Below are 21413 nucleotides of genomic sequence, written 5' to 3' on the forward strand. Positions count from 1 at the left end.
CTGAACCACGGTACAAACCGGGATGAAATTCCCCTGGGAGATGGGACAGAGCGGTGTATCTGAAAGCCTTCATGGGATGCTGAAACTGTGTAGGGAGAGTTTTAGTGACTGGTATAAAGAGGCTTATCTTTCCTGCAGCAGAGAGAGATCAGACTGCCCCACTCACCTCCCACCCCCAGCTCTGATGGAACGGAGGATCCACCTGAGGATCGTTTCCCTTCCTCTGCCCAGCTTCAAACCCCTCCCCAAACCACACAAACTCCTAAATGCTCCATTAAGCCTTTCACACCAAGAGAAAAGAAGGTAAATGTTCATTTTACTTTTTACACGAGATTAAAAAAGTGCTCAAAAATACCAACAGTGACTTGAAAATCGGTGGGTGCTGCTTTATTGCGTGCAAGATTGGGGCAGCTTCCAAAAAGAGTATGAAGAAGACACGCACAGCCTCAGTCCTTAAGGGGCACCCTGTTGACTAGGCTTTTATTTACTGTGGTACAATCAATACCCAGCAAGGTATCTGCAGCAAGAACTCTACCCCAGCAACCAGCAACGTAGCGATGGCATATTGTCAGACCCGGCGTGCAAAAACCCCTTTGGATGTTGGCAGTGGCTCCTGTTATTTGATCTAATGTGGTTTGTAGTCAGGAACTCTGCTCTGGGATGTATGAGGAGGGGTCTCCTATGGGAAAGTCTGCCAGGACCCTAGAAGTGGGTTTGGCCCACAGCGGGTCCATGCTATGACCAAGCAGGGCTGCATCCACTTTTATCTCTCCTCACTGAGTGCAGCATTTCTTGGGGTCTAAACAAAGACATCAACTTCTCTGGCAATGCCCATGGCATGGCTGTATGATTCGGTGGTTGCTGAGCTTTGGTTGTGGGCAAGACTCAAAGCTCCCACCATCTCTCCAGCCAGTAGCTGATCTTCCTGCTTTCCTTCTCCTCTTTTCCTGGCATAGCTTGAGCCTATCATTTTACACACTATTGTTGGGCTGGGGAGGGCATGGAGTCTGCATCTCTGGAGGCTTTGAAGAAGAGGTTGGGTTCTTATGGGGATGGTGCGCACAAGTCAGCACGCCATAGGTACAAAGTCACCTTGTCCTGGCTTTCCCATCACTGCCCTCTCCTTACACATCTCAGGAAAATCTCAGGCCATACCTTAAGGAACGCTCACCATATTTGCGTGCAATCTTAGCAAAGGACCAGTTGTAATAATACTTGACTCTTTCAAAGGACATTTCTATCTGTGGGTCTCAAGAAGCTTCACCAAAGTACCCTCCACTTTTTGATGGAGGAAAAGAGAACGTCCAAAGTTAGTAGTTTATTCACAGTCATGGGACAAGCCAGGCACAAAACACCCTCTTGCCTCTAAACCTGCAAAGGTACCGTCTCCCCTCTCTGCTCCCATGGCCACCCAGACATTGCTCCCTGCCTCAGCATTTGTAGAGGGTGGGAGATACTGCTTTTTAGGGACAGCAGAAGCAGGTTCCTGCTCTGTGGTTTTCAAAGTGCTCTGGAGCCTGACAGATCTCTATAGATGCTTCAGAATAAATATATTCATGGGTGCTTTAAGGCCACGACAATGCACAAATTGTTTTTGCTGCAGGGGATGCAATGCTGGCTCAGACCTACAGCCTGCTCTGAGCTGCTGGCTCACTTGCCCGGCTCTGCACACACATGCACGCCTGCTCCAACCCATCTCAGGACCAACAATCTCCAGGCAGCACAAGGTGAGCAATATGCTGGAGTACATCTCCCCGCAGTGACCCCCAGCAAGAAATGGTGGCGGCTGTCAGGAAAAGGGTGGTCCAACCTCCCTGCACCAGTTTGTCCAGTGGGTTTGCAATCTGCAGAATTCAGCATGTCCAAATGTACTTCAGCTTCACGGCAAGGTGATCCTCCATGGGATGGGTCTTCAGAGACACCAAGCAGCCACCGTCGCAGCAGGAACCACTGCAGCCTGCAAGCACACAGCATCCTTGCAAGGAGAAGCACCCCACCGCAAACAAGCCCTCCCTTTTTAATGGCTAGGATGGAAACTGGAAGCCAGGGCTCTCTCCAGGTTGTCTCTCCTGTTTCTAGTGTGGCAATTTCTTTTTTCTCCATCAGGCTTTTGGTATGCAGTTGCCACAGTTGGAGGACTTAGGGCAGCCTCCTATTTCCAAGCCAGCAAGACCCTGCGCCAGTCAGACGTGGTGAATCCCTGCTGAATTCACAAGCGTGCAGTCCTATGGTCTAGGCAAATAGAGCAGCAAGCTCCTGGCCCCCTCCTCCCCATCATTCAGAGAGAGGACAGCAAGTATGGGGAACATTTCACAGGGCTGAGGGGTTCCAGAAGCACCGAGCTGTCCCCCCACTTTTTCGCGACGCCGTCCCTCATAAAAAAACCAGAACCACGTAAAAAATGAACCGAGAACTGAACTGAGAGAAAGAAAAATGAAGACAAAAGCACAGCTGGAGTAAGGAGGGCTGAGCAAGAGGGGATCAAGCTTTAAAAATGATGGAGCCCTTCAGCTGAGCTGGTTCGAGGCCGTCAGTGAAAGCGAGGAGGAAATACATCACCTTGCGGATCTGGGCTAACTCCGCTATCCGCTCCCCAAATTCCTGGGCATCTGCCTCATTGCACTCCACCTCCTTGGCCCCTGGATTCTTCCAGAAGATGCCCGCCGGCTCCAGCAGCTGCCGGTTCATAAGGTGGGTGAGATCAGGAGTCCAGTGCTGGGAGGTGCCGGTCACTGTGACCTTCCCAGGTCTCTCCAGCTGGATGTCCCAACGGAGGAAGCGCAGGTTGTGCTGCTGGATGAAATCCACTCGGTAGACGTGCTCATTGGGACACAGCAGCTTCTCACCATCCTGGGGCCTCACGTTTTTTTGCTGCAGGCTCTGGAATCGCAGTCGCATGCACCGGGTGAGCTGGTCATCACGGATGAAGGGAAGCTCGAGCGTCCCTGCCTCGGCTGCCATCGCCTCGGTTGCTCCTCTGCTACGTCCTCAGCAACGTTTGGCTTTCAAACAGGACACGCAGGGGGAAAAAGCCTCCAAACCCCCGGAGCTGGTGCCCCCTCTCCACGGTCCCAGCGGTGCTAGGCAACCCGGGCCAGTGACGCAAAACACCCTCCGGGGCTTCCTCTGGGTGCCCTCCCACCTCATTTGCAGATTAGGAACCGATGGTGCTGCTGTGCACGATAATCTATAGGGAAGGGATGTCTGATGTCAGCCTCCCTGGCAACCTCCCTGACAACCGCGGCTCGTTATCCTGAAACGAAGGCGTGCAGCCAGAGATGCCACCCACCAGGTTGGAGTGTCAGTGGCTTTCTCTGAGTGTAGGCTCATTGGATAATTCAGGTTGGAAGGAGACTCTGGAGGGGTCTGTTCCAACCTGCTGCTCAAAGTCCATCGACTTACTTCAAGGTTAAGTCAGGTTGCTTGGGGCTTTGTCCAGTCCATCTTTGAGTACCTCCATGGATGGAGATCCCACAGCCTCTCTGGACCCCTGTTCCAGTATCTGACCACGCTCATGCTGAAGATAAGCTGGAACATGTACTGTTGTCTTTTGTCCTGTGACTGTGCATCCCCAGCAAGAGTCTGGCTCCATCTTGTCCACACCCTCCCATTAGGTACCTGCAGACAGCAATAAGCTCCCCCTTCGCCTTCCCTCCTCCTGGCCAGCTCTCTCAGCCTCTTCTTGCATGTCCTGAGCTCCAGACCATCTCGGTAGCTTCCATCAGGCTCACTTCAGTCTGCCACCATCTTCTTCTGGGGACCCCAAAACAGTGCCCAGATGGGGATTAACAAATGCCAGACAGAGAGAAAGAATAATTTCCCTCACCCTGCTGGCTGCAGTCATGTTAGTTTGGCCCCCATCTCTGCAATGGTACATGTTTGACTCATAGTCAACTTGTCCCTCAGGAACCCGTGTCCTTTTCTGGATGGCGCAGCTGGTGCGAGTCAGGCTCCACACTGCTGCTGCAGCAGGTGGATGCCAGCAGCTCAGCGTGGATCTGCCTGCCCTCGAACGGACTGGCCCGATGTTGGAGAGGGTGCTCACATGTGGGCTTCACCTTAGTGCACCTGGGAAAGGGTAACTCGGGCACGGTCTGCGCCTTAATGCTTGTCTCTTTGGGCCAGGTGGAGAAGCAGGTCCAAGATGCAGGCAACCCAAACAACTTCTTTCCAGGCACGGCAGGGATGCTCTGAGCCCACATGAGCGCTAGCAAGACCATCATGCCCAACCTGGAACCGCTCATTCCCCAGAAATTGCTGTGCATGATTAAACCCAGAGCACTGGTGCTGTGCTGGTGTGTTGTCCAGACAGTGGATGGGATAAAGAAGGATAGTGCTGAACGCGTTTCTCTTTGCAGGGTGCTGGGTGGCTCCATGAAGCTGTGGATCCTGAGGAGAGGTGCCATGCCAAGCCATGCCCCCATCTGCCAAGTGGCCCTGTGACACAACAGCTAAACCACAGCCACAGTTTTAGGTGCACCATGGAAAGGCCTGACTCCTGCAAGCGTGCTATGGTATCTTTGGGATGTAGTTACTGGTTTGGACTCTTAGAGAGTGCAGGGATTTCAGCACAAAGCTTTAGACATTGTGTGGAGTTAAGTCATTTGGGTTCTCTCCATCCTATCTGTGACTCAGGTTGGCTTCTGTCACCTGCCATGTTTGCAGGGCACTTTGGGAGCTCAAACTGTGTTAAATGAACTCCAGGAAACATTTTTTCTAAAATATTTTTACAAAAGGCTGTGCCATCACCTGGACTGTGTCACACTTGACTCACAACCACCTAGAATGATCCCTGGAGGCTATCACTTTGATTTCCAGAAGAAGTCCCAAAAAAGTCCCCATCAGAAGTTGGCCTTGGCCAGACAAACCACAGACACCAGGGCCCCAAGATGGGTTATTTTCCTGGGAACTGTCCTGCAGTGACCAGTCTGCTGTTACTCCTAAAGACCCCGAGGACAGTCAAGAAAGCTAAGAGCTACACAGACCCATCTGAAGGGACAAAAGAGAGGTCTGAGGAAACCTGACCCTTCTGGCGGTTCTCTGAGCTCTTGCCTCACTTGTTTACTAGCTTTAAAACACCTTTAGCAACAACTGTTGATCCAGCCCTTGGGTTTTAAAAGTTAAATAACCCTGGAGACCTTTTTGAGCTGAGCTACATGTGACATGGACCTTGCTTGGACTGCCTTGTTTCTTTTACCCCCATACGTGATAGCAGCAGAAGAAGCAATGACCTTGCACCTGATGATGAATGGACTGCAGTGGGGTCCAGCCCCCAGGCACCATGCGATGTTCCTCCCCTGCCCTGGCTAAGGCACAAGATCAGCCTTTGGGTCCTCCTCAGAGAGAAATAACTAACCCCAGGTTGTAGAAGACCTGTGCAAAATGGACGTTGGGAGGTGGGTGCCCGCAGAGCTATCTGCTTGTGGCTTCTCATCCAAGACTGCCCTGTGCTCTGCAAGCAAGGCAGGGGGAAGGAGACCAGGCTAGGTGGTGGAGATGCAGGGTTGTCTGAACCACTTGGCCTTAGAGTCTGGTCCCTGTCCCTCGTTTGTTGAGCAACATGTGGGAGCACAGGTTATAGATCCAGACAACCCCTTAGGACAAAGCGCTGCTGGAAATTATTTAAACCCCCCCATTTCAAGGCCTTAATTTCTTTTCATAAGAGCTAGACACCTCTGAAGGGTCACAGAAAGGATGTTATAGAGCCAGATCACACCTAAAGCCATGTAGGGCCAGCCAACAGTCAGGAAAATAGAAAACAGCTCTAAATTAACATCCAGTCCCCCATTCCCACTCAGTGACTCAAACACCACAGGCTTAATGGGAAGGAGGGGCATGGAGGGAGCCTTGGAGCAAGGTGGAAGAAAGCGTATGAATAAAATCATCTCCTGGGATACACAGGGATGTGGCTGGCCCGTCCTATTGCCTTGAAGGTATTCCCCCTCCCCACACTTGAGAGAGACATTTTCACTGTGTGAAGTGGAGCAAGGGACACACAGAGCCTATGTTACACCCTGGTGTAAATCAGGATTACATTTTCTAGCAGCAATGGGAGACCTGGGCCAAGATCCCTGTACTGATATTTCAGTGATACTAAAACCTGCATCAGCATCTTTCAGCTCCTCCTGGACCCTGAATCAGAGATGTTTTGGTGTCTAATGACACTAAAACTAGATTTCAAACTAGGTTTAAAAACCTAGTATTTTACTGCCTTGTCTGTCCTCTCAACTGTTACTTACATCAGCATATGGACCAGTCAGGAGTAGAGGTTTGCCCTGCAGGCATTGGGTCCTAGGTGTGGAGGTGCCTGAGGGTCAAGGAGCAACAGGTACCTCCAGCAATGTTATCACAATTGCACGTGCGACTGTACAAAGGACCAAGAGGTCCATTATTTCTGTGCCAACGAAGGGGTCTGAGATCTTTGGCAAGGACCATGCTCTAATCCCAGCACATCCAGCAGAGCTGGCATCTCTTTGGACCAAGGGGTTAATCTGTGCACTTGACGTCTCCCATTTTGGTTTAAAAGTTGCTGCTGCAGTTTATAGCCACGCTTACTCCTTGCAATTCATCATAAGCCCTCAAAGCACCTCGCGAAGGGTGAGCAAAGGTCCCATCTAATTCAGAGGTCTCCTAAAGCAGGGGTGTTCTGAAGCATGTCTGACCAGAGCCCTGTAGCAAACACCACAGGAAAAAACTGGGAGGGAAGGCTTGGGGTGAGGGCTGCAGCTTTTGCTTTTGCCAGAAAACAAACCTTTCTGAAAGAAAGAGGAGGCGGGTAAAGAAGAGCCTCTGAGAGTTAAGGGCATGGAAAATGAGAAGGCACAAACACCCACAGACAAATTGCCAAGGGAGGAAAAGCAATGCCATTGGCAAACTGAAATAATGAGGTATCCAAAGGGACCCGGGTTCTGTTCGGTTGGCATTTCCCAGGGCAGGGCTGGAAATGAATGGTGAGGAGGGAAGACAACTCGCCCGCTTGCCCTTGGGAGACATCGATGCAGAGGAACAAGCTAAACAACCCCTTGCACCACGCTCGTAACGAGAGCCACCACAGCCACGATGGGAGGAAACCTTACTGCTTATCCTGAAGCCAACAACAGCTATCCTGTTCCCATATAAAGAAAAACCTTGATTTTAACAGAAGATGGGAATACTGCAACAAACACAAATTCCCGAGCTTAGTGTTCATGATCACAAAACCCACCCGCAGCAGCGACTGGAAGTACCCCAGCACAGAGAGCAGATGCAAAGGCGTAGGGTGGAGGGACCCCTTTTGGGTCCGTTGCAGTAGGAGGCTGTGGGTGAAGCAGGTGATGCTGTCTGCACACAGCGGAGGACTTTGGTGGCTGCCTTTTGCAGTAAAATCTAGGAAAAGGTGCTCGCAACTTGCTGGTCTCTTGTCCTACGATGAGGCAGGCCTGTACCCGTGTCTGAAGCCCTTCTACCTTGGCTTTCACAAGACTGACTTCTTCTGTAGCTGAGGACATGGTGGAGACAGGCACAGACTGGCCAAGGATGTGGCATGGAGCACCTCCTTCCCCCCTGTACCTCTGTGGTTGCTCCCTGGGTCTGCAGCCCCTTGCTTTGGTGGAGCTCCTTGCTGGCTTTCTGGCCCACAACACTGTCCCTTTGGACCTCACGCTCAAAGGAGCACTGCTACATGATGCAATCCAGCCATGGGACGTGCCAGGGATGGATGCTTTGGGGAAAGCAGCAGCTTGGGAGAGATACTAATACCCTCAAATCACCCTCCCTGCCCCAGCGCAAGGTGTCTCATTGCCAAGGTGGGCACGTGCCGAGCAGCCGAAGAGAGGTAACACCATGGGAACGAGGGAAACGGGGCCAAACGCTGCAGCTGAGCTTCCTGAATTTTGTTCGTCTTGTTGTTTTTTAGGTTATTTTGGAGTGGGGAGGGTCAGATTTGGGATCTGGAGGACAGCATCTGGGACTTGATCCACTTGGTTAAGGAGAAACTGGCCAAGGGTTTGGCTTGAGTGTGATGTGACTGCAGTCATGATGACTAATTCCCCTTGAAAGACAGTCCTTGAAGGGAGGTTTTTGCACAAGAACAGTTTTTCAGGACCTGAGGCGTCCCTTGAAGAACCAGTTTTTGAGCCGGACAAACACAACGTGAAGCCAAGGTGTTGAAGACAGGCTTTGCCCTGGCCTGGGGAACCGCTTACCTTCTGCCACAGAGACTCCCGGGACGCCAGGGAGGAGCAGGCAGCCACGAACCAGCAATTCCCGACCTGGCCCTGGTGTAAGTCATGGGAGCTGATCCCGTCCACAAAGAGATGTGGATCGTCGCAGATTTCCTGCGAGACAGGAGAAAAACAGACACACTGGGTAAACGAGGGGACAAGGAAATCAGGAGGAAGGCGTCTTGGCAAAGGAAAATCTCTTTCTCTCTTCCTCAGGCTCCATTTAAATCCCACCTGCAGCTTTCTGCTGGCCTCGCTCATCATGCCGGTGGCAGGAGGACCCTGTCCTGCCCTCTGCTCTCACCAGGACATGGGCAGCATCACTGCCAAAGTGATGCCAGACCTACTCCCTATTCTGTTCCAGCATCAGCACAGCTTTGTTATAATTATCCCTGCTGATAATGGTACATTTTCACACCATTACAGCCCTAGTGACCCATCCCCTTTTATAAGTCCACTCTTTGTTATTTCTCATAAGCCCTTCAGCTCCCTCTACTCCATGACGTTTGCTTTACAAACTTCTCCCTCTCCTATTTTGTTCTGCAGAGCATGAGAGCATCACCCAAAGCCACTGTCTCCCATACTGGAACTTGTGGATCCATCCAAAAATAAAACCCTGCAGGAGCAAGGCAGAGCCAGGCATTTAGATGAGGAATCGCAGTGCCTAAATCAGACAGTTCACCCAGGAAAGCTCAACGCAGATTGAGGGCTCAGCCATGGTTGCAAGAAGCCAAGTGTCCTCACCCAGGAGGTCTATCCTTCCAGATCTTAGCACAGCAGATGGAGAAAATTCGGTGAGCCAAAAGCTTTGCAGCTGGGCCAGGAGGATTAACTGCTCATTCTGACACCAAAACCAGCATGGTGGATTGTGCACGGGCACCATGAATGAAGAAACTTGGGTTGGAGGCAGCTAGGAGGTGAGCTCATCCCTCCAACCACGCAGGCACCAACCACATCGCCTTTCCTCTGCCCGGCTCCTGCCAGGCTGCCCTCCCTTCTTCCCACTCCCACTCAGAGCCTGGCCAAGAAAGCACTTAAATAACAAGAGGGTGTTGAGCAAGCTTCGTGTGAAACACTGGTGTTTTTTTTTTTTTTTTTTCTTCTTTTCTTCTGATCCATCCAGTTTGGAAGGTCACGTCCAGCTGGAGACTGGGACAGACAAAGAGCTGAAAGAATCTTTTCCCCTTTATTATGATGTTTAATTTGAAGGGGGGGAAAAAGGAAAAGCAGATTTTCCTTCTTCCCCGACACCTCCCAGTTTTTCAGGCTGGTTGCACCCGGAATAACATGTTCCCCCAAAACCTTGCACATGAGGACTTGCATTGCCTCTGCCCATCACGGGGAGGAAAAGAAATCACTGCTTCGTAAGCACCTCCTGCTATTCCCACTTAACCCAGCCAGCCCCGTACCCCTAAAAAATAACCTGAGCTCCATCCAGACACAAACTGGGCAGGGACCAAGCCCAAGGGAAAGGACAAATCCCCTCCCAGCCGCAGCCGTTGCAGGAGGTTGGGATAAGCGCTAGAGGGAAGCAAGCTGACAGCCGCCAAAGGCAAGAGCCACCTGAGCTTCTCGGCATCGCTGAGTGCTGACGGGGATGGGAGAGGAGCAGTGGGGTTTAACTCCTGTTTCCTACCACCGAGGAAGCGCCCAGCAGCAGGGGATGCCTCCGGCCTGTCTGTTGGTGATGGGGATGTCTGCAAGATCAGCTCTTAGTGATCCTGCTCCGGGGGGCCAGAGGCACCATGTTTGCCCCATTTAATGACCACAGCTGCCCTTTCTGCCCTTGGGTGAATCTGCAGTGTACAAAAAAGGAGTTGCTTGGTATTACGTAGACAGGGGAGAACACAAAAGCATGAAAAACATACCCTGCTTGGCAGAAATTAGCATAGGGTAGAGGGTGTCAGACGCTCAGGGACCTTTCCTAAGAGCAGAGCTGCCAGTTAGCTGTGATTTCCCCATCACCAGGGAAGAGTTCGCAAATTAAAACCCCATGGTTGCTCATTTTAATAGAGGGAAGCCCTATGTACTCCTCAAAAGAGCAGCCTGCCCCGGCACAGACGAGGGGTGCAGCTCATGAGACCCTACCCTCTCGGACCATTGGCAGCAACAAAAGTGCCATGGCTGGAAACGCTCGCGCCAGGGCAGGCTCCCTCTGCAAAACACAATTCTCATTTGACTCAGCTTCTCTTCCCACTAATGCAGACGGGTCCCTAAGGGCGTATCGTTCTTGAAGGATTCATTCAGGCAGCTCTTCAGATGCTGCAGTAGGCGTTTCCCATTCAGGTGCACACTTGGATGTGGCGTTTCAAGGTGCTTTTGGTTCAGCGTGGTTGTGGCTGAAAGCACACGCTCGCTCTACAACTTAGCAGCCCGTGGACTTTTTTAACCTCCTTTTTAACCTCCTTCCCTTATAATGTGCAAAACCCCATGGCAGTTTGCAGCTGAATTGGAAGTTTCCTAGGAGCACGAAGGTTGCTAAATGCTGTGGCAGGGGGTGACAGCCTCTCCTTTGACCCAGGATCTTGCATGCCTGGTGCCTGGCATGCAAGATCAGGCCTTGGAGAAGGACGCTTTTGCACAAGGATCAGCCCAGCATGATATAAAGGCCCGACTGGACGTGAGCTCCGCACAAAACTTGTGCAAATCCCAAAATGCTCAGTGAGTCTTCCCAGAAGTCCACCCTGAAGGGCAGAGAGGGGCTGCCATGCTTCCCTGCAGAAGGACCACGCAGCACCCTCAAACCCTAGGACCAAGCTCGGTCCCAGTGGACTCCCAGTGATCCTAAGCACAGAATCACCAAATCAATGCGGTTAGAAGGAACTTCTGGAGATCATCCAGTCCATCCCATCTACTCAAAGCAGGGTCAGGTAGAGCAGGTTGCCCAAGACCGTGTTCAGTCAGGTTTTGAATATCTCTAGGAATGGAGACTCCACAACCTGTCTGGGCTACCTGTGCCCAGGTGTTTGGACCACCCTCACAGTAAAAAAGTCTTTTCTCATGTTTAAATGGAATTTCCTGGTTTTCAGTTTGTGCTCACCGTCTCTTGTCCTGTCACTGGGCGCCACTGAGGAGCCTGGCCTGTCTTCTTCATTCCCTGCCATCAGGTACTTATGCACATCGTTAAGATCCCCCTGAACCTTCTCTTCTCCAGACTGAAGAGTCCCAGCTCCCTCAGCCTCTCCTTGTGTCAGATGCTCCAGACCCTTAATGATCTTCGTGGCCCTTCGCTGCACTCGCACAGGGGAAGGCAGCATTGCCTCCTTGCTCTAACGCTGTGGAGCTGATCCCATCAGGGTAAGACTCATCCATCGGTCAGCCTCCCCAGCAAAACCTCCTGAGAAGGTTTCCCAAATCCCTTAGGCTGGAGCTTCCAAATATTAAATGCTTTGGATTCTTCAGTCCCCACTGAAGCTGTTGAGCTCCCACTCACACATTTTGGCCCTGGTCTAGACTGCGTGGCCGTCAATCTGCAGGGATGACATTCCCTGGGTGCTCTGCCTGTACTGAGGTGGGAGCAAGGGACCAAGGCACTGCCCCAGCAAGGCTGCAATGCCCACAGGATCGCACGGAGCGCAGCGGGGCCCCGGTTGTGATGCAGCACCTTCAGGGTGCAAAGCATACCCTGAGCCATGAAGCACCATGCCCACATGCAGAGGTGGGTGATGAACTAGGGGCAATTAGGCTCAAAAAGAGCCCAGAAAAGCATTGAACTTAGTTTTCCTTTTCCCAAGGACAGAGCTGAAAGAGATAAAGAGCTTGTTCCGCAGCCAGACTGAATTACAGGGCCTGGGGTTTGTATGTGCAAGGGGAGGAGAAAAGCAGAGATGCTCTGATCATAGAAGGTCATCACCTTGGTTTCCTCCCCTCCCTCCCGTGCAGCAGACAGAAACCAGGTGAGCAATAACATTTACCCAGGCGGGCACTTCTCCAAAAAGCAAACACCACGTCACCTTCCCAGCACCATGACCCCGAGAGAAGAGGGCAGCGCACAAACGCGCACACCCACCCACACCCCGGGGGCCTTTTGGGTTCAGGCATCAGCCACCACAGAGCCAGCTCAAACCGCCCCGTGGCACCCAAGGTTTCAGCGGTGAGTCCGTCCTGTCCTTCATCTCACCACAGCCAGCTCCTGGATGGTGGCTGCTCCTAGTCTGGATGCAAATGGTGAACGGCAAGGAACGGGGGGACAACCAAAAGCTATGGCTGCAGGGAAGCTATGGCTTCGATGTGTTGCTCTTGACTCCACCTTGGCCAAGAGGGCCATCCATGCCTCTTCACCCCCAAGGAGAACCTGTCTTGGAGCATCCCAAGCATCCTAAGCACCGTCAGAGCTGATGCGCCCTCCCTAAAAGTGGCTGCTGAAATGGCCGCTGAGGTCCAGGCTACAAAATACAACTTAGAGAAAGCCTGTGCGGATGGTCCTATGGAAGGATACAGCCTGATAACGGAGGGAGGACCGAACTAGTGATTCAAAGTTCTAGTGATTCATATACTCCTTCCCACATCCTTCCTCCTGCAAGGGATGTGGGACAGAGGTGGAAATCAGAGCCGGGGCAGGGAGAGGACTTTGAGGTCCCTGTCGATGAAAGGTTGATTGCAGAGGTACCAGGTCTGGTTTATGGGAGCCCAGAATGGGCCAGTTTGCTCCCTCTGGCTTTGGGTTATTGAAGTCCATTAAGGAAAAAAAGACCCAATCAGTTGCAACTATCTTGCACTTGGTGGTGTAATTTTGCTTCCCACCAAAAAGCATGTGGGCTTTTCCTCTGCTCTCCCCTTTGGTACTTTTTCCCCCAACACACACAATTTCCTTCCAAATGCACTTAAACCAGAAAAAATCACCCTCGTCTTCTCCAGCTAGTTCCGTTCCACACAGGGTAGTAATGAGCAAATCACCCTCTAATTGGCTTTATAATCGGTAACCGTCTTATCATAAATGCCTCCCAGTGCAGATTTTTGAGCTTTAGATTCACTGGGGATCTGGATCATGTCAAGCCAGCTGCGGGGAGAGAAAAAGCTAAAGGGAGAAAATAACCACGTGAGATACATCATCTGCTGCATGCCAGGACCATTTTTTGCTAACAAGATTTTGCAAGGAGCAGACCAGTCTAATTGCATTGCAGAGCCTGGCTGTTTCAGGCGCAACGCTTTCCCTCAGACTTGCAAAATCAGCAAGATAATCTATTAGCGTGGCTGCGCTTCCCCCCTCCTGGGCAATGGGGAATCAGAAGGATTCTGTGTCTTAAATGTCACTCACACAGCCAAGAGAGCAAGAGGCATCTGAGCACAGCGAGCAAGGGTGACACAGCTGACACAAAGGTCCCTGCGCTGCCTTGCTGCAGGTACCTGCGTTGGGATGCGATTTTGCAAAAAGGGTAATTAAAAAATTTGCACCAGAGTGACATAGGGAAGGGAAATAGGGGGTCCATGTTTTCAGAGGGATTATTATAGAATCATAGAATCATAGAATGGTTTGGGTTAGAAGGGACCATTAAAGGTCATCTAGTCCAACCCCCCTGCTGTGGGCAGGGACATCTTCAACGAGATCAGGTTGCTCAGAGCCCCGTCCAACCTGACCTGGAATGTTTCCAGGGATGGGGCATCTACCACCTCTCTGGGCAACCTGTGCCAGTGTTTCACCCCCCTCATCGTAAAAAATTTCTTCCTTATATCTAGTCTGAATCTCCCCTCTTTTAGTTTAAAACCATTCCCCCTTGTCCTATCGCTACAGGCCCTGATAAAAATTATATCCTCAGTGGCTCGGCTTCACACATAGCGAAGGGTAGGTTTGGTAATATCTGCACCCTATAAAACTGTTTGTGGGGGTTTGTATTGCCTCAGTCAGGCATTCCTAACGCTGACCCACTCGGAGTATCTCGATGTATACACATTTGTATCTGTTATCAGCTCCCATGCCATGCAAAGGGCGTTGGACACTCCACCCACAGCAAACAGGACTTACTTGTAAAGGGAGGCATCAAAAAAATACGCTCCCCACCAACCCCATGACTCTGCTTTTGTACCTCAGCACCACGCTGTGCTGTTTGTTTCGGCACCAGAAAGAGCGGGGACGGTGGCAAACAAGATCTAAAGGTCAATTTGCAGGCTTAGCAGCCTTGACAGGTCCCTCTGCGGTTTTATCTTTTGGGTATCCAAAGTACAAAGGCACCAAGGAGATCTCGGTTAAAGCAATGAGACGTGGAGAGACGCAACATGCGGTGAGAGCACTGCACCTCCCCAGGAGCAGGTGGAGAGGGAGAAGGATGGGAAGGAGACTGGAACAAGTATAGAGACCTCAGACCCGCCGTTCCCGTTCCTCCTGCCTGCGCTCTCCAGGGATGCACTCTTGGAAAGCCTCACCATTACTCAGCCCAGGACTTCTTCGGTCTCTGCCCAGCCAAGACTGATGCAGAGGCCACCACAGCTTGGCTTTTAGCATCTTCACGCATTCATAGAATCATAGAATCATAGAGATTGGAAAAGACCTCTAAGATCACCGAGTCCAACTGTCAACCCAACACCACCATGCCCACTAAACCATGTCCCTAAGCACCTCATCTACACGTCTTTTAAATACCTCCAGGGACGGGGACTCCACCATTTCCCTGGGCAGCCTGTTCCAAGGCCTGACCACTCTTGCAGTAAAGACATTTTTCCTAATGTCCAGTCTAAATCTCCCCTGGCGCAACTTGAGGCCATTTCCTCTCGTCCTATCGCTGGTTACTTGGGAGAAGAGACCAACCCCCACCTCGCTACAACCTCCTTTCAGGTAGTTGTAGAGCGCGATGAGGTCTCCCCTCAGCCTCCTCTTCTCCAGGCTAAACAGCCCCAGTTCCCTCAGCTGCTCCTCAAAGACTTGTTCTCCAAGTCGCAGACGCAGCCCTCCCCAGATCGCCTCTCCCACAGCGAGTTATTTTGATGTGTCTGGTTGCAGAGCCGCTATGAAAAAATACTCCCTGGATCCTGACGGCCCTGAGATCTGCAGATCTCAGTGCCGAAGCGGGAAAGTCTTCACACGCCTCGCTGGCAAACTGGGGGGTGGGATGCTCAGAGCAGTGAGATGACGTGCCCCAGGTTACCCCATCCAGAGGCAGAAGTGGTCCCTCTTGGTTTCAAGTCCCAGCGCAGTCCGGTCACCTCACGAGCCATTGTTCCTTTATGGAAACGATGTCACATGGCTCCTTTTCATGCTGCATCACCTGAGCCAGCCTGACCTTACGAGTGCACACAACTACAGTCTTGAGAAGTGAAGGAGAGGACACTGAGCAAACGCAGCAGCTCTCAGGGATGGCTCCACCTGGATCTCCTTCCCTTAAATCTTAGTACTTGTACCGTGGGCTCTAGGGAGCTACACCAGAGAGGTGGAGGAGGACAAACAAAAATAAGCTCCCATGGCTGTTTTAACTTTAACACCCTGTGACAGATATGTCCCTCTGATTCACCACAGTGCTGCTGGCCACCTTCTCCCAAGTCCCCCCATCCTCCACCATATGGAGCCTTGAGCTCTCCTACGGATCTCCCTTGACCAAACTCCTTTGGGATGATGCTAAGGACTTGCAGGGCGAGGAACAATCCTGGTTTGCCAGCATTATGGGTTTAAAATACACCCACCCTCCAAAACCTGTCATCTCACCGTGGCACACTGCTCCCTCAATTGTGCCAGCACTTCTGGTTGTGGGGTCTAACCTCAACCAGAGGAACTGCTTTGGCTTGAAACTATCTGCATTAGGCCCCCCAAACTGGTTCTTGGGGAGGTTCACAGTCACATTGGTACAAGTGAGGGACCATGAACCACAGGCACGAGCCATGAGGATGTCCACAGCTTGCACCACTTTTGAGCCATCAGTCCCCACCCTGGAAGACATGGTGGTGGGGATGTGTTGGTGGGAAGGGAAGAACTATCCAAGTAAGCCCTGCTGTGAGAAACCACAGTATTTCGGGAGGAATGGTCCAAAACCACCCACTCATCGCAGAGCTATTGTGAAACCCTGGAGCAAGCTGATGTGGCCATGAGCTCGGCTGCACGGTTTCTGCCTCCAAGCGACATAATTCAGGTTTGGCACTCATGCCTGTTGAACGCTGCCCTGCCTGAATCCCAATTCCTGTGTCTCACCGAAAGCCAATCTTCTAAAACAGCATTTAGGAATATAAATCATGCCGGGGCTTGTTTTGTTTTGTTTTTTTTAATTATCCTAAGAGCCAAGTTATTGATAGGAAAAGAAAGAACCCGAAGCCGCAAAGGAAAATTACCTCCACCCTCCACTGTGCATATCTCAGAACAAAACCTCCTACCTACTTTTCCACGGGGATACCTCCCACACCCCCTTGAGCCATACTGTCCCAGGGCGAGGAACTGCCCTTTGGTTTGTGATTGTGTCATATTTATAGCACAGCAGCACCAGGACTTGACCCCATCACGGTCCAAATTAATCCCTGACTACGCAATGATGATGAAGAGGTTATCGTGAGTTTGAGCCATTTAAAGAAATGACTTCCAGCCCACACCTATTCTGGTTATTCATACCCTGGGTGTAGCTTTACAAACAGAGAAACCCGCTTTATGAGGAAACCACCCTCTAGAAATGTGGACTCCCAGCTTCTGTTAGTTGGGAGAAGGGACAAAAAGGGGCATTATTTAGAGAAAATGATTCAATATTCAGCCACCAGGAAAAGGCTGAGCTCCTGCCACTGTTGAGAGAAGGAAATGGAGAGGAACTTGGCAGCAGGGTTGGCCATAAGCACCCAGCGTTAGCTGGCATGGCTGGCACCTCCAAGGGGGATGTCCACCAAAAAGGATGAAGCCTATATTTAACAACCAGCAGGGATCTTCCCATGAGACCATGGGCTTGAGTCATGAAACTGCAGGAGTTCACAGAGATGTCAAACTCAAGCAAGCTTCATCTCTCCTTGGTAACATCACTTTCCTCTATGGTGATTTCCTCCTGACCTGCTCGACTTTCCCAGTAACACAGGCAATACGCAGCATTTCCAGATGAGACTTTGAAGCCTTCAACTCATGCTCAGTTTGCTGCCATGAGACACAACAATGCAGGTACAGCAGCAGCAGCTCCAAGATAGGAACATGCACTAGCTCTCTCAGCAATAGGTAGCACAGGGTCTTCACACAAACTCACGACATGCTTTACATGGGCTGTACACAAGCTAAATATGTGTATGATTAGACTTTTAGCCAGTTTCTCCAGTTATTGAGCACTTGTTTATGTTTTCCATCATTAATTCTTACATAACTCTATCAGTGGTATTTGTATCAGACCACAGCCAAGCTTTAACCATCCATGACCACTCTCCATTAAGATGGTTTGTCCACCCTTTTCCTTCTTGGAGGGGAACTGGGAGTAATGCATCACTGAGCGGTGGTTTCTTCCCAAAGATCCAGAAATATCAAAGATGGGGATGCTTTGTTTCATCTCTACGTGAACACACAGGTCACCCCTCCCAAGCTGCAGCCTCTTGCCTTGTTGGTCAACACAGCTCCTGCTGGCCCCAGCTATCACCCGAAGGGGACAGATGCTTCAGCTCACCCTTGCTGACCTGACTTCTTGTGAGATCTGAGCGAGATACCACCAGCCTCAAGGGGTGGGGAAGAGAGGCCAGCTTGCCTCTGCCCCACAGGGACTGGGAACGGTGGCTGAAGCACTGATCTCATTTAGGGTACCTGGGAAGCCAGGGCCAAAAAGGGGGCGAAGCCAGAGCATCTAGCAAATTCCCATGAGAGCATCACCCTGGGGTGTTGCTTTTGGCTGCGCTTTCTGTGCCAAAGGATAGTCTAAAAGGGACCTACTGGTGGGTTTTCATAGAGATGAGCATCCAGATCAGGATGTGAAGGGGTCAACAGATCACACAGGTTGGCACCCCGCTGTGCAGGCTTGGTCCTGGCGAGCTCAACTACCCAGCGCCTGTGGTTTGCTCCAGGGCACTGCCAACACCTAAAGCCTTTGTCCTTTCTCAAGGATGCTCTTCATTCCCCTCCACTCCCGAGTGCCCCAGTCTAAGACCTGTTTGTCCATAGGGTTGCCTGGGACATAGCAGGGAGCTGAGCACCAGGTCCCTGCAACCACACGTGGCAGCAAGACAGCGTGCAGGGTGGGGACGATGGCCACGAGCATGGGTAGGACGGTCAAGCAGGGCAGCACCATCCCAAGGAATTCATCCCCCCATTGCACAGTGTTTCAGCACACACAGGTCTAAATGATTGCATTGAGCTAAGTGCCTTCGCTTAGGACAAAAATCCCACCCCACCACGCTTCCCTGCACTACACACCTCAGTTCGCTTCATAAACAGGTTTTTAACCTTTGCAGGGCTTTGGGGCAATGCTTGCACAGTCTCTGTGTTAAATTGTATATATCAGAGAAGAAACGGTGCCATTCCACTTACTGTCAAATTGTGTTGGGGTTTTATTTTAAAAAGGGATAAGTTGGAGAATTTAATGCTCCCTACAAATAATTCAGATGGCATCAGTAGTTTGGCAGCAAGGAAAGGACAAGCCCTTGCCCTGGGGTGTTTACAAAGACAGACGCTAGCTGCATTTATTCATTCCCGGTCAACCCATCGATGCTTCTGGACTGGACAGGAGTCCAGGCTCTGCTGAGCGAGGCAAGAAGGAAAGATGATGGGGAGAGGGTTTGTACCTGCTTCTTTACAGGTGCAGGTATCCCTCTGTCCCAACCACATATGCATTACAGGGTTACCATATATTTAAAGGGAACAGAAATGCAGAAGCAAGCGAGTGTGCACACAAGATCCAAGGGGTGTACACTAAAGCTAAGCCAATTCACACCAAAAAAAAAGAAAAAAAAAATGCAAATCCTGAGGCGGGGACTGGTCTAGAGCAAGTGACCCAGAGCTGCGGTGGATTTTCCTCTCCTGGAAAAATAAAACTAGATGGTGCTTAGAGGAAGCAGGTCAAATTTAGTTCAACAGGGGATTAATTCAAGGAAGTGCCGTGACCTCTCGTTACACAGAAATCCGCCAACACATCCACAATGGTTCCCCCTGGCTTCGAATCCTCCAGACCAAGGAAACGGCTCCTTTTCTGCTCCAACCACAGGGCCAGCGTGGCTCCGGCTGTTGTCCTCCCACCAACGCTTCCTCCTATTTGTCTCTTCCTTTAACCACTTCTTGCAGCAGCCGGACTCAGCCCTCGATTTTACCGCTCCTCATGTTTTATTTTCCCTCTGCAAAAGGCAGCACCGTGCCTGATCGCGTCTTTGCGAGGGGACTTTGCAAGAGCTTTGGCGAAAGGCATTTTTTCCAGCAGGACCGAGCCTACCCTTAACACAGGCAAATCGCCCCAAAATCCCATCCTCTCTGAGGGTTCAAAAATTAGAGCTCACAGGCGGTGCAGCACCTCCCAGCTTGCACCAAGATTAAAAGCCTGGGCTGATCCAGGGCATTACTAGCTCTGTACCTGCTCCGCAGGCTGAATGTGCCCCTCCAGCACCCCAGAGCCAAATCTGAAAGGATTTGCACCAATTCCCTCCCATGGAGCTCAGAGGGCAGTGGATGGCCAGGGCTCCTTTCTGCGACACACTCCGCTATCGTTATGCTCTTCCCCGTTACCCATACAATAATTTCTAGACACCGACATGCAGTTGCATTAAGAAGCAGGCAATGAATCCAACGCACTGATTTTACTGTTGCTTTTGCATTTAAGGCTGTGTCCTTCTGATGCCGAAGACAGAGCAGACGGGCTGGCTAATTTCTTATCAAAGGCTGCAGTGAACCATACTCACGCCGGGCAGCTTATCACCTCCTGTCCTCACTGGGGCAAAGGGGGAGAGTGGCTTTGCCTGGCACCGTGGGGCCGTGGCCCTGGGAGGAGCTGGTGAGATCTGCTGGAATGCAGCCAGGGTCATCATCACGTTTAATGAGAGGAGAGACCTTTTAAAATAAGCATAAATGATAACAAAAATGCTCTTGTCCATCCTTGAGGGGAAGGAACAGGGGGGGGAGCCTGTGAATGGCTTAAAATTGTAAAAACAAGGTCAATTCAGAGATTGCATTAAATGGAGACCAAAAATTGTGACCAAATCCTTTCCTGGCAAGGAGCAACCAGACTGGCAATCAGCTCCAGGCTTTACTGAAAACAGTAAAGATAAATTAACAGGCGAGCGGCTCACAAATTCCTAAGCTGAGAAAAGCAAAGGTCTGGAAGGACTCCGACTCCCGTGATGGATCGCAGACAGATGATAGACTCTGCTCGGAGGAGACGATCCCTCAGTCCATCCAGCAGCTCAGAGGAGCCACAGCATCAATGCTAACCACAACCATCCTTCGGGCAGGACCAAAACTGAGTGAGACGGGCCAAAAAGCTGCAAAAAGCTGAGAAAAGACATCCCTGGAGCGCAGGTGCCAGAGGTTAGTATTTCTGGCAGAAGAAGGTGCAGGTGGGGCACCAGAAGGTTATTGCTCCCAATGACTATTACCATTTTAATTGCCTCTGTGCGCCTGCTTCGGATGAGGTCTTAGAGCAAAGAGCTGCAAGAACTTAACCTCTGTCTTCTCCATTATCTTCACCCTTGTGTTTTTGCCAGCTTCCCAGCCTGCCCTATACACAGGGGAAAAGACCTTTTAATGCAGAAACTTGCAGGTAGGCAAGTGCCGGTCTTGCTTTTAGCGAATTAGTTCATTGACTCCTTTCCCCTTCCAGGAAAACCCCGCAGGGATTGATTGTATAACCCTCACTCAGCAAGCGAAAGGAGCTAAGTGCTTGAAAATGCAAGGAAAAGGGGATCTGAAAGATGCTCTCCCATCCTGCAACATCTCCTCATCCTCCAAACACAATAGCATCGAATTCAGGAGACAATGGGTATAACAGGCAACACCCACATACACAAGTCAGGCTAGATATATGTAAGGCCGACAGGGAAGCGGCTACTGAAAAATGGTATTTTCTCAGTTTCTAAAACAAGATTCTTCTTGTCTGGCTGGAAAAAAAAACAAAAACCAAACCACAGGGCTGTGAATGAGAGCATCTCTCCCCAGCGCCACAGTAGGGCTGAAAATGCCATGGCCCTACTGCCCTAAGACCTCTTGCTTCCCACAACCCCTACCAAAACACCTGGCCTCTCTGTCTCCCCCAAAACTACTCTGACTTTCATTCTTTCCTCTCCAAATGACTTTGCCTCTGCACCCAGATAAAATAATGTTATCATTTAGCAAGAATCTACCTTTGTGCTGTCTAATCAGTG

At 51.0% G+C, this 21413-nt stretch overlaps 2 protein-coding genes across 2 annotated transcripts in view; both read right to left on the minus strand.

The window, feature by feature from the left end:
- Window positions 1-21413, minus strand: part of CAPN5 (calpain 5) — a 39160-nt gene that overhangs the window by 11993 nt on the left and 5754 nt on the right. Inside the window, exon 2 of the mRNA XM_009582419.1 lies at window positions 8184-8315. Within this exon, the coding sequence (XP_009580714.1) occupies window positions 8184-8315 (132 nt within the window). The remainder of the gene's footprint in view (window positions 1-8183; window positions 8316-21413) is intronic.
- OMP (olfactory marker protein) lies at window positions 2482-2961 on the minus strand. The gene has a single exon (XM_009582418.1). It carries the CDS (start codon window positions 2959-2961, stop codon window positions 2482-2484), a length of 480 nt encoding a protein of 159 aa, XP_009580713.1.

Source organism: Fulmarus glacialis, unplaced genomic scaffold (genome assembly GCF_000690835.1).
Source record: "Fulmarus glacialis isolate BGI_N327 unplaced genomic scaffold, ASM69083v1 scaffold13337, whole genome shotgun sequence".
NCBI lineage: Eukaryota > Metazoa > Chordata > Aves > Procellariiformes > Procellariidae > Fulmarus > Fulmarus glacialis.

Coding starts and splice junctions, on each gene's coding strand:
- OMP (XM_009582418.1), bottom strand. CDS start 2,961: ATGGCAGCCGAGGCAGGGACGCTCGAGCTTCCCTTCATCCGTGATGAC.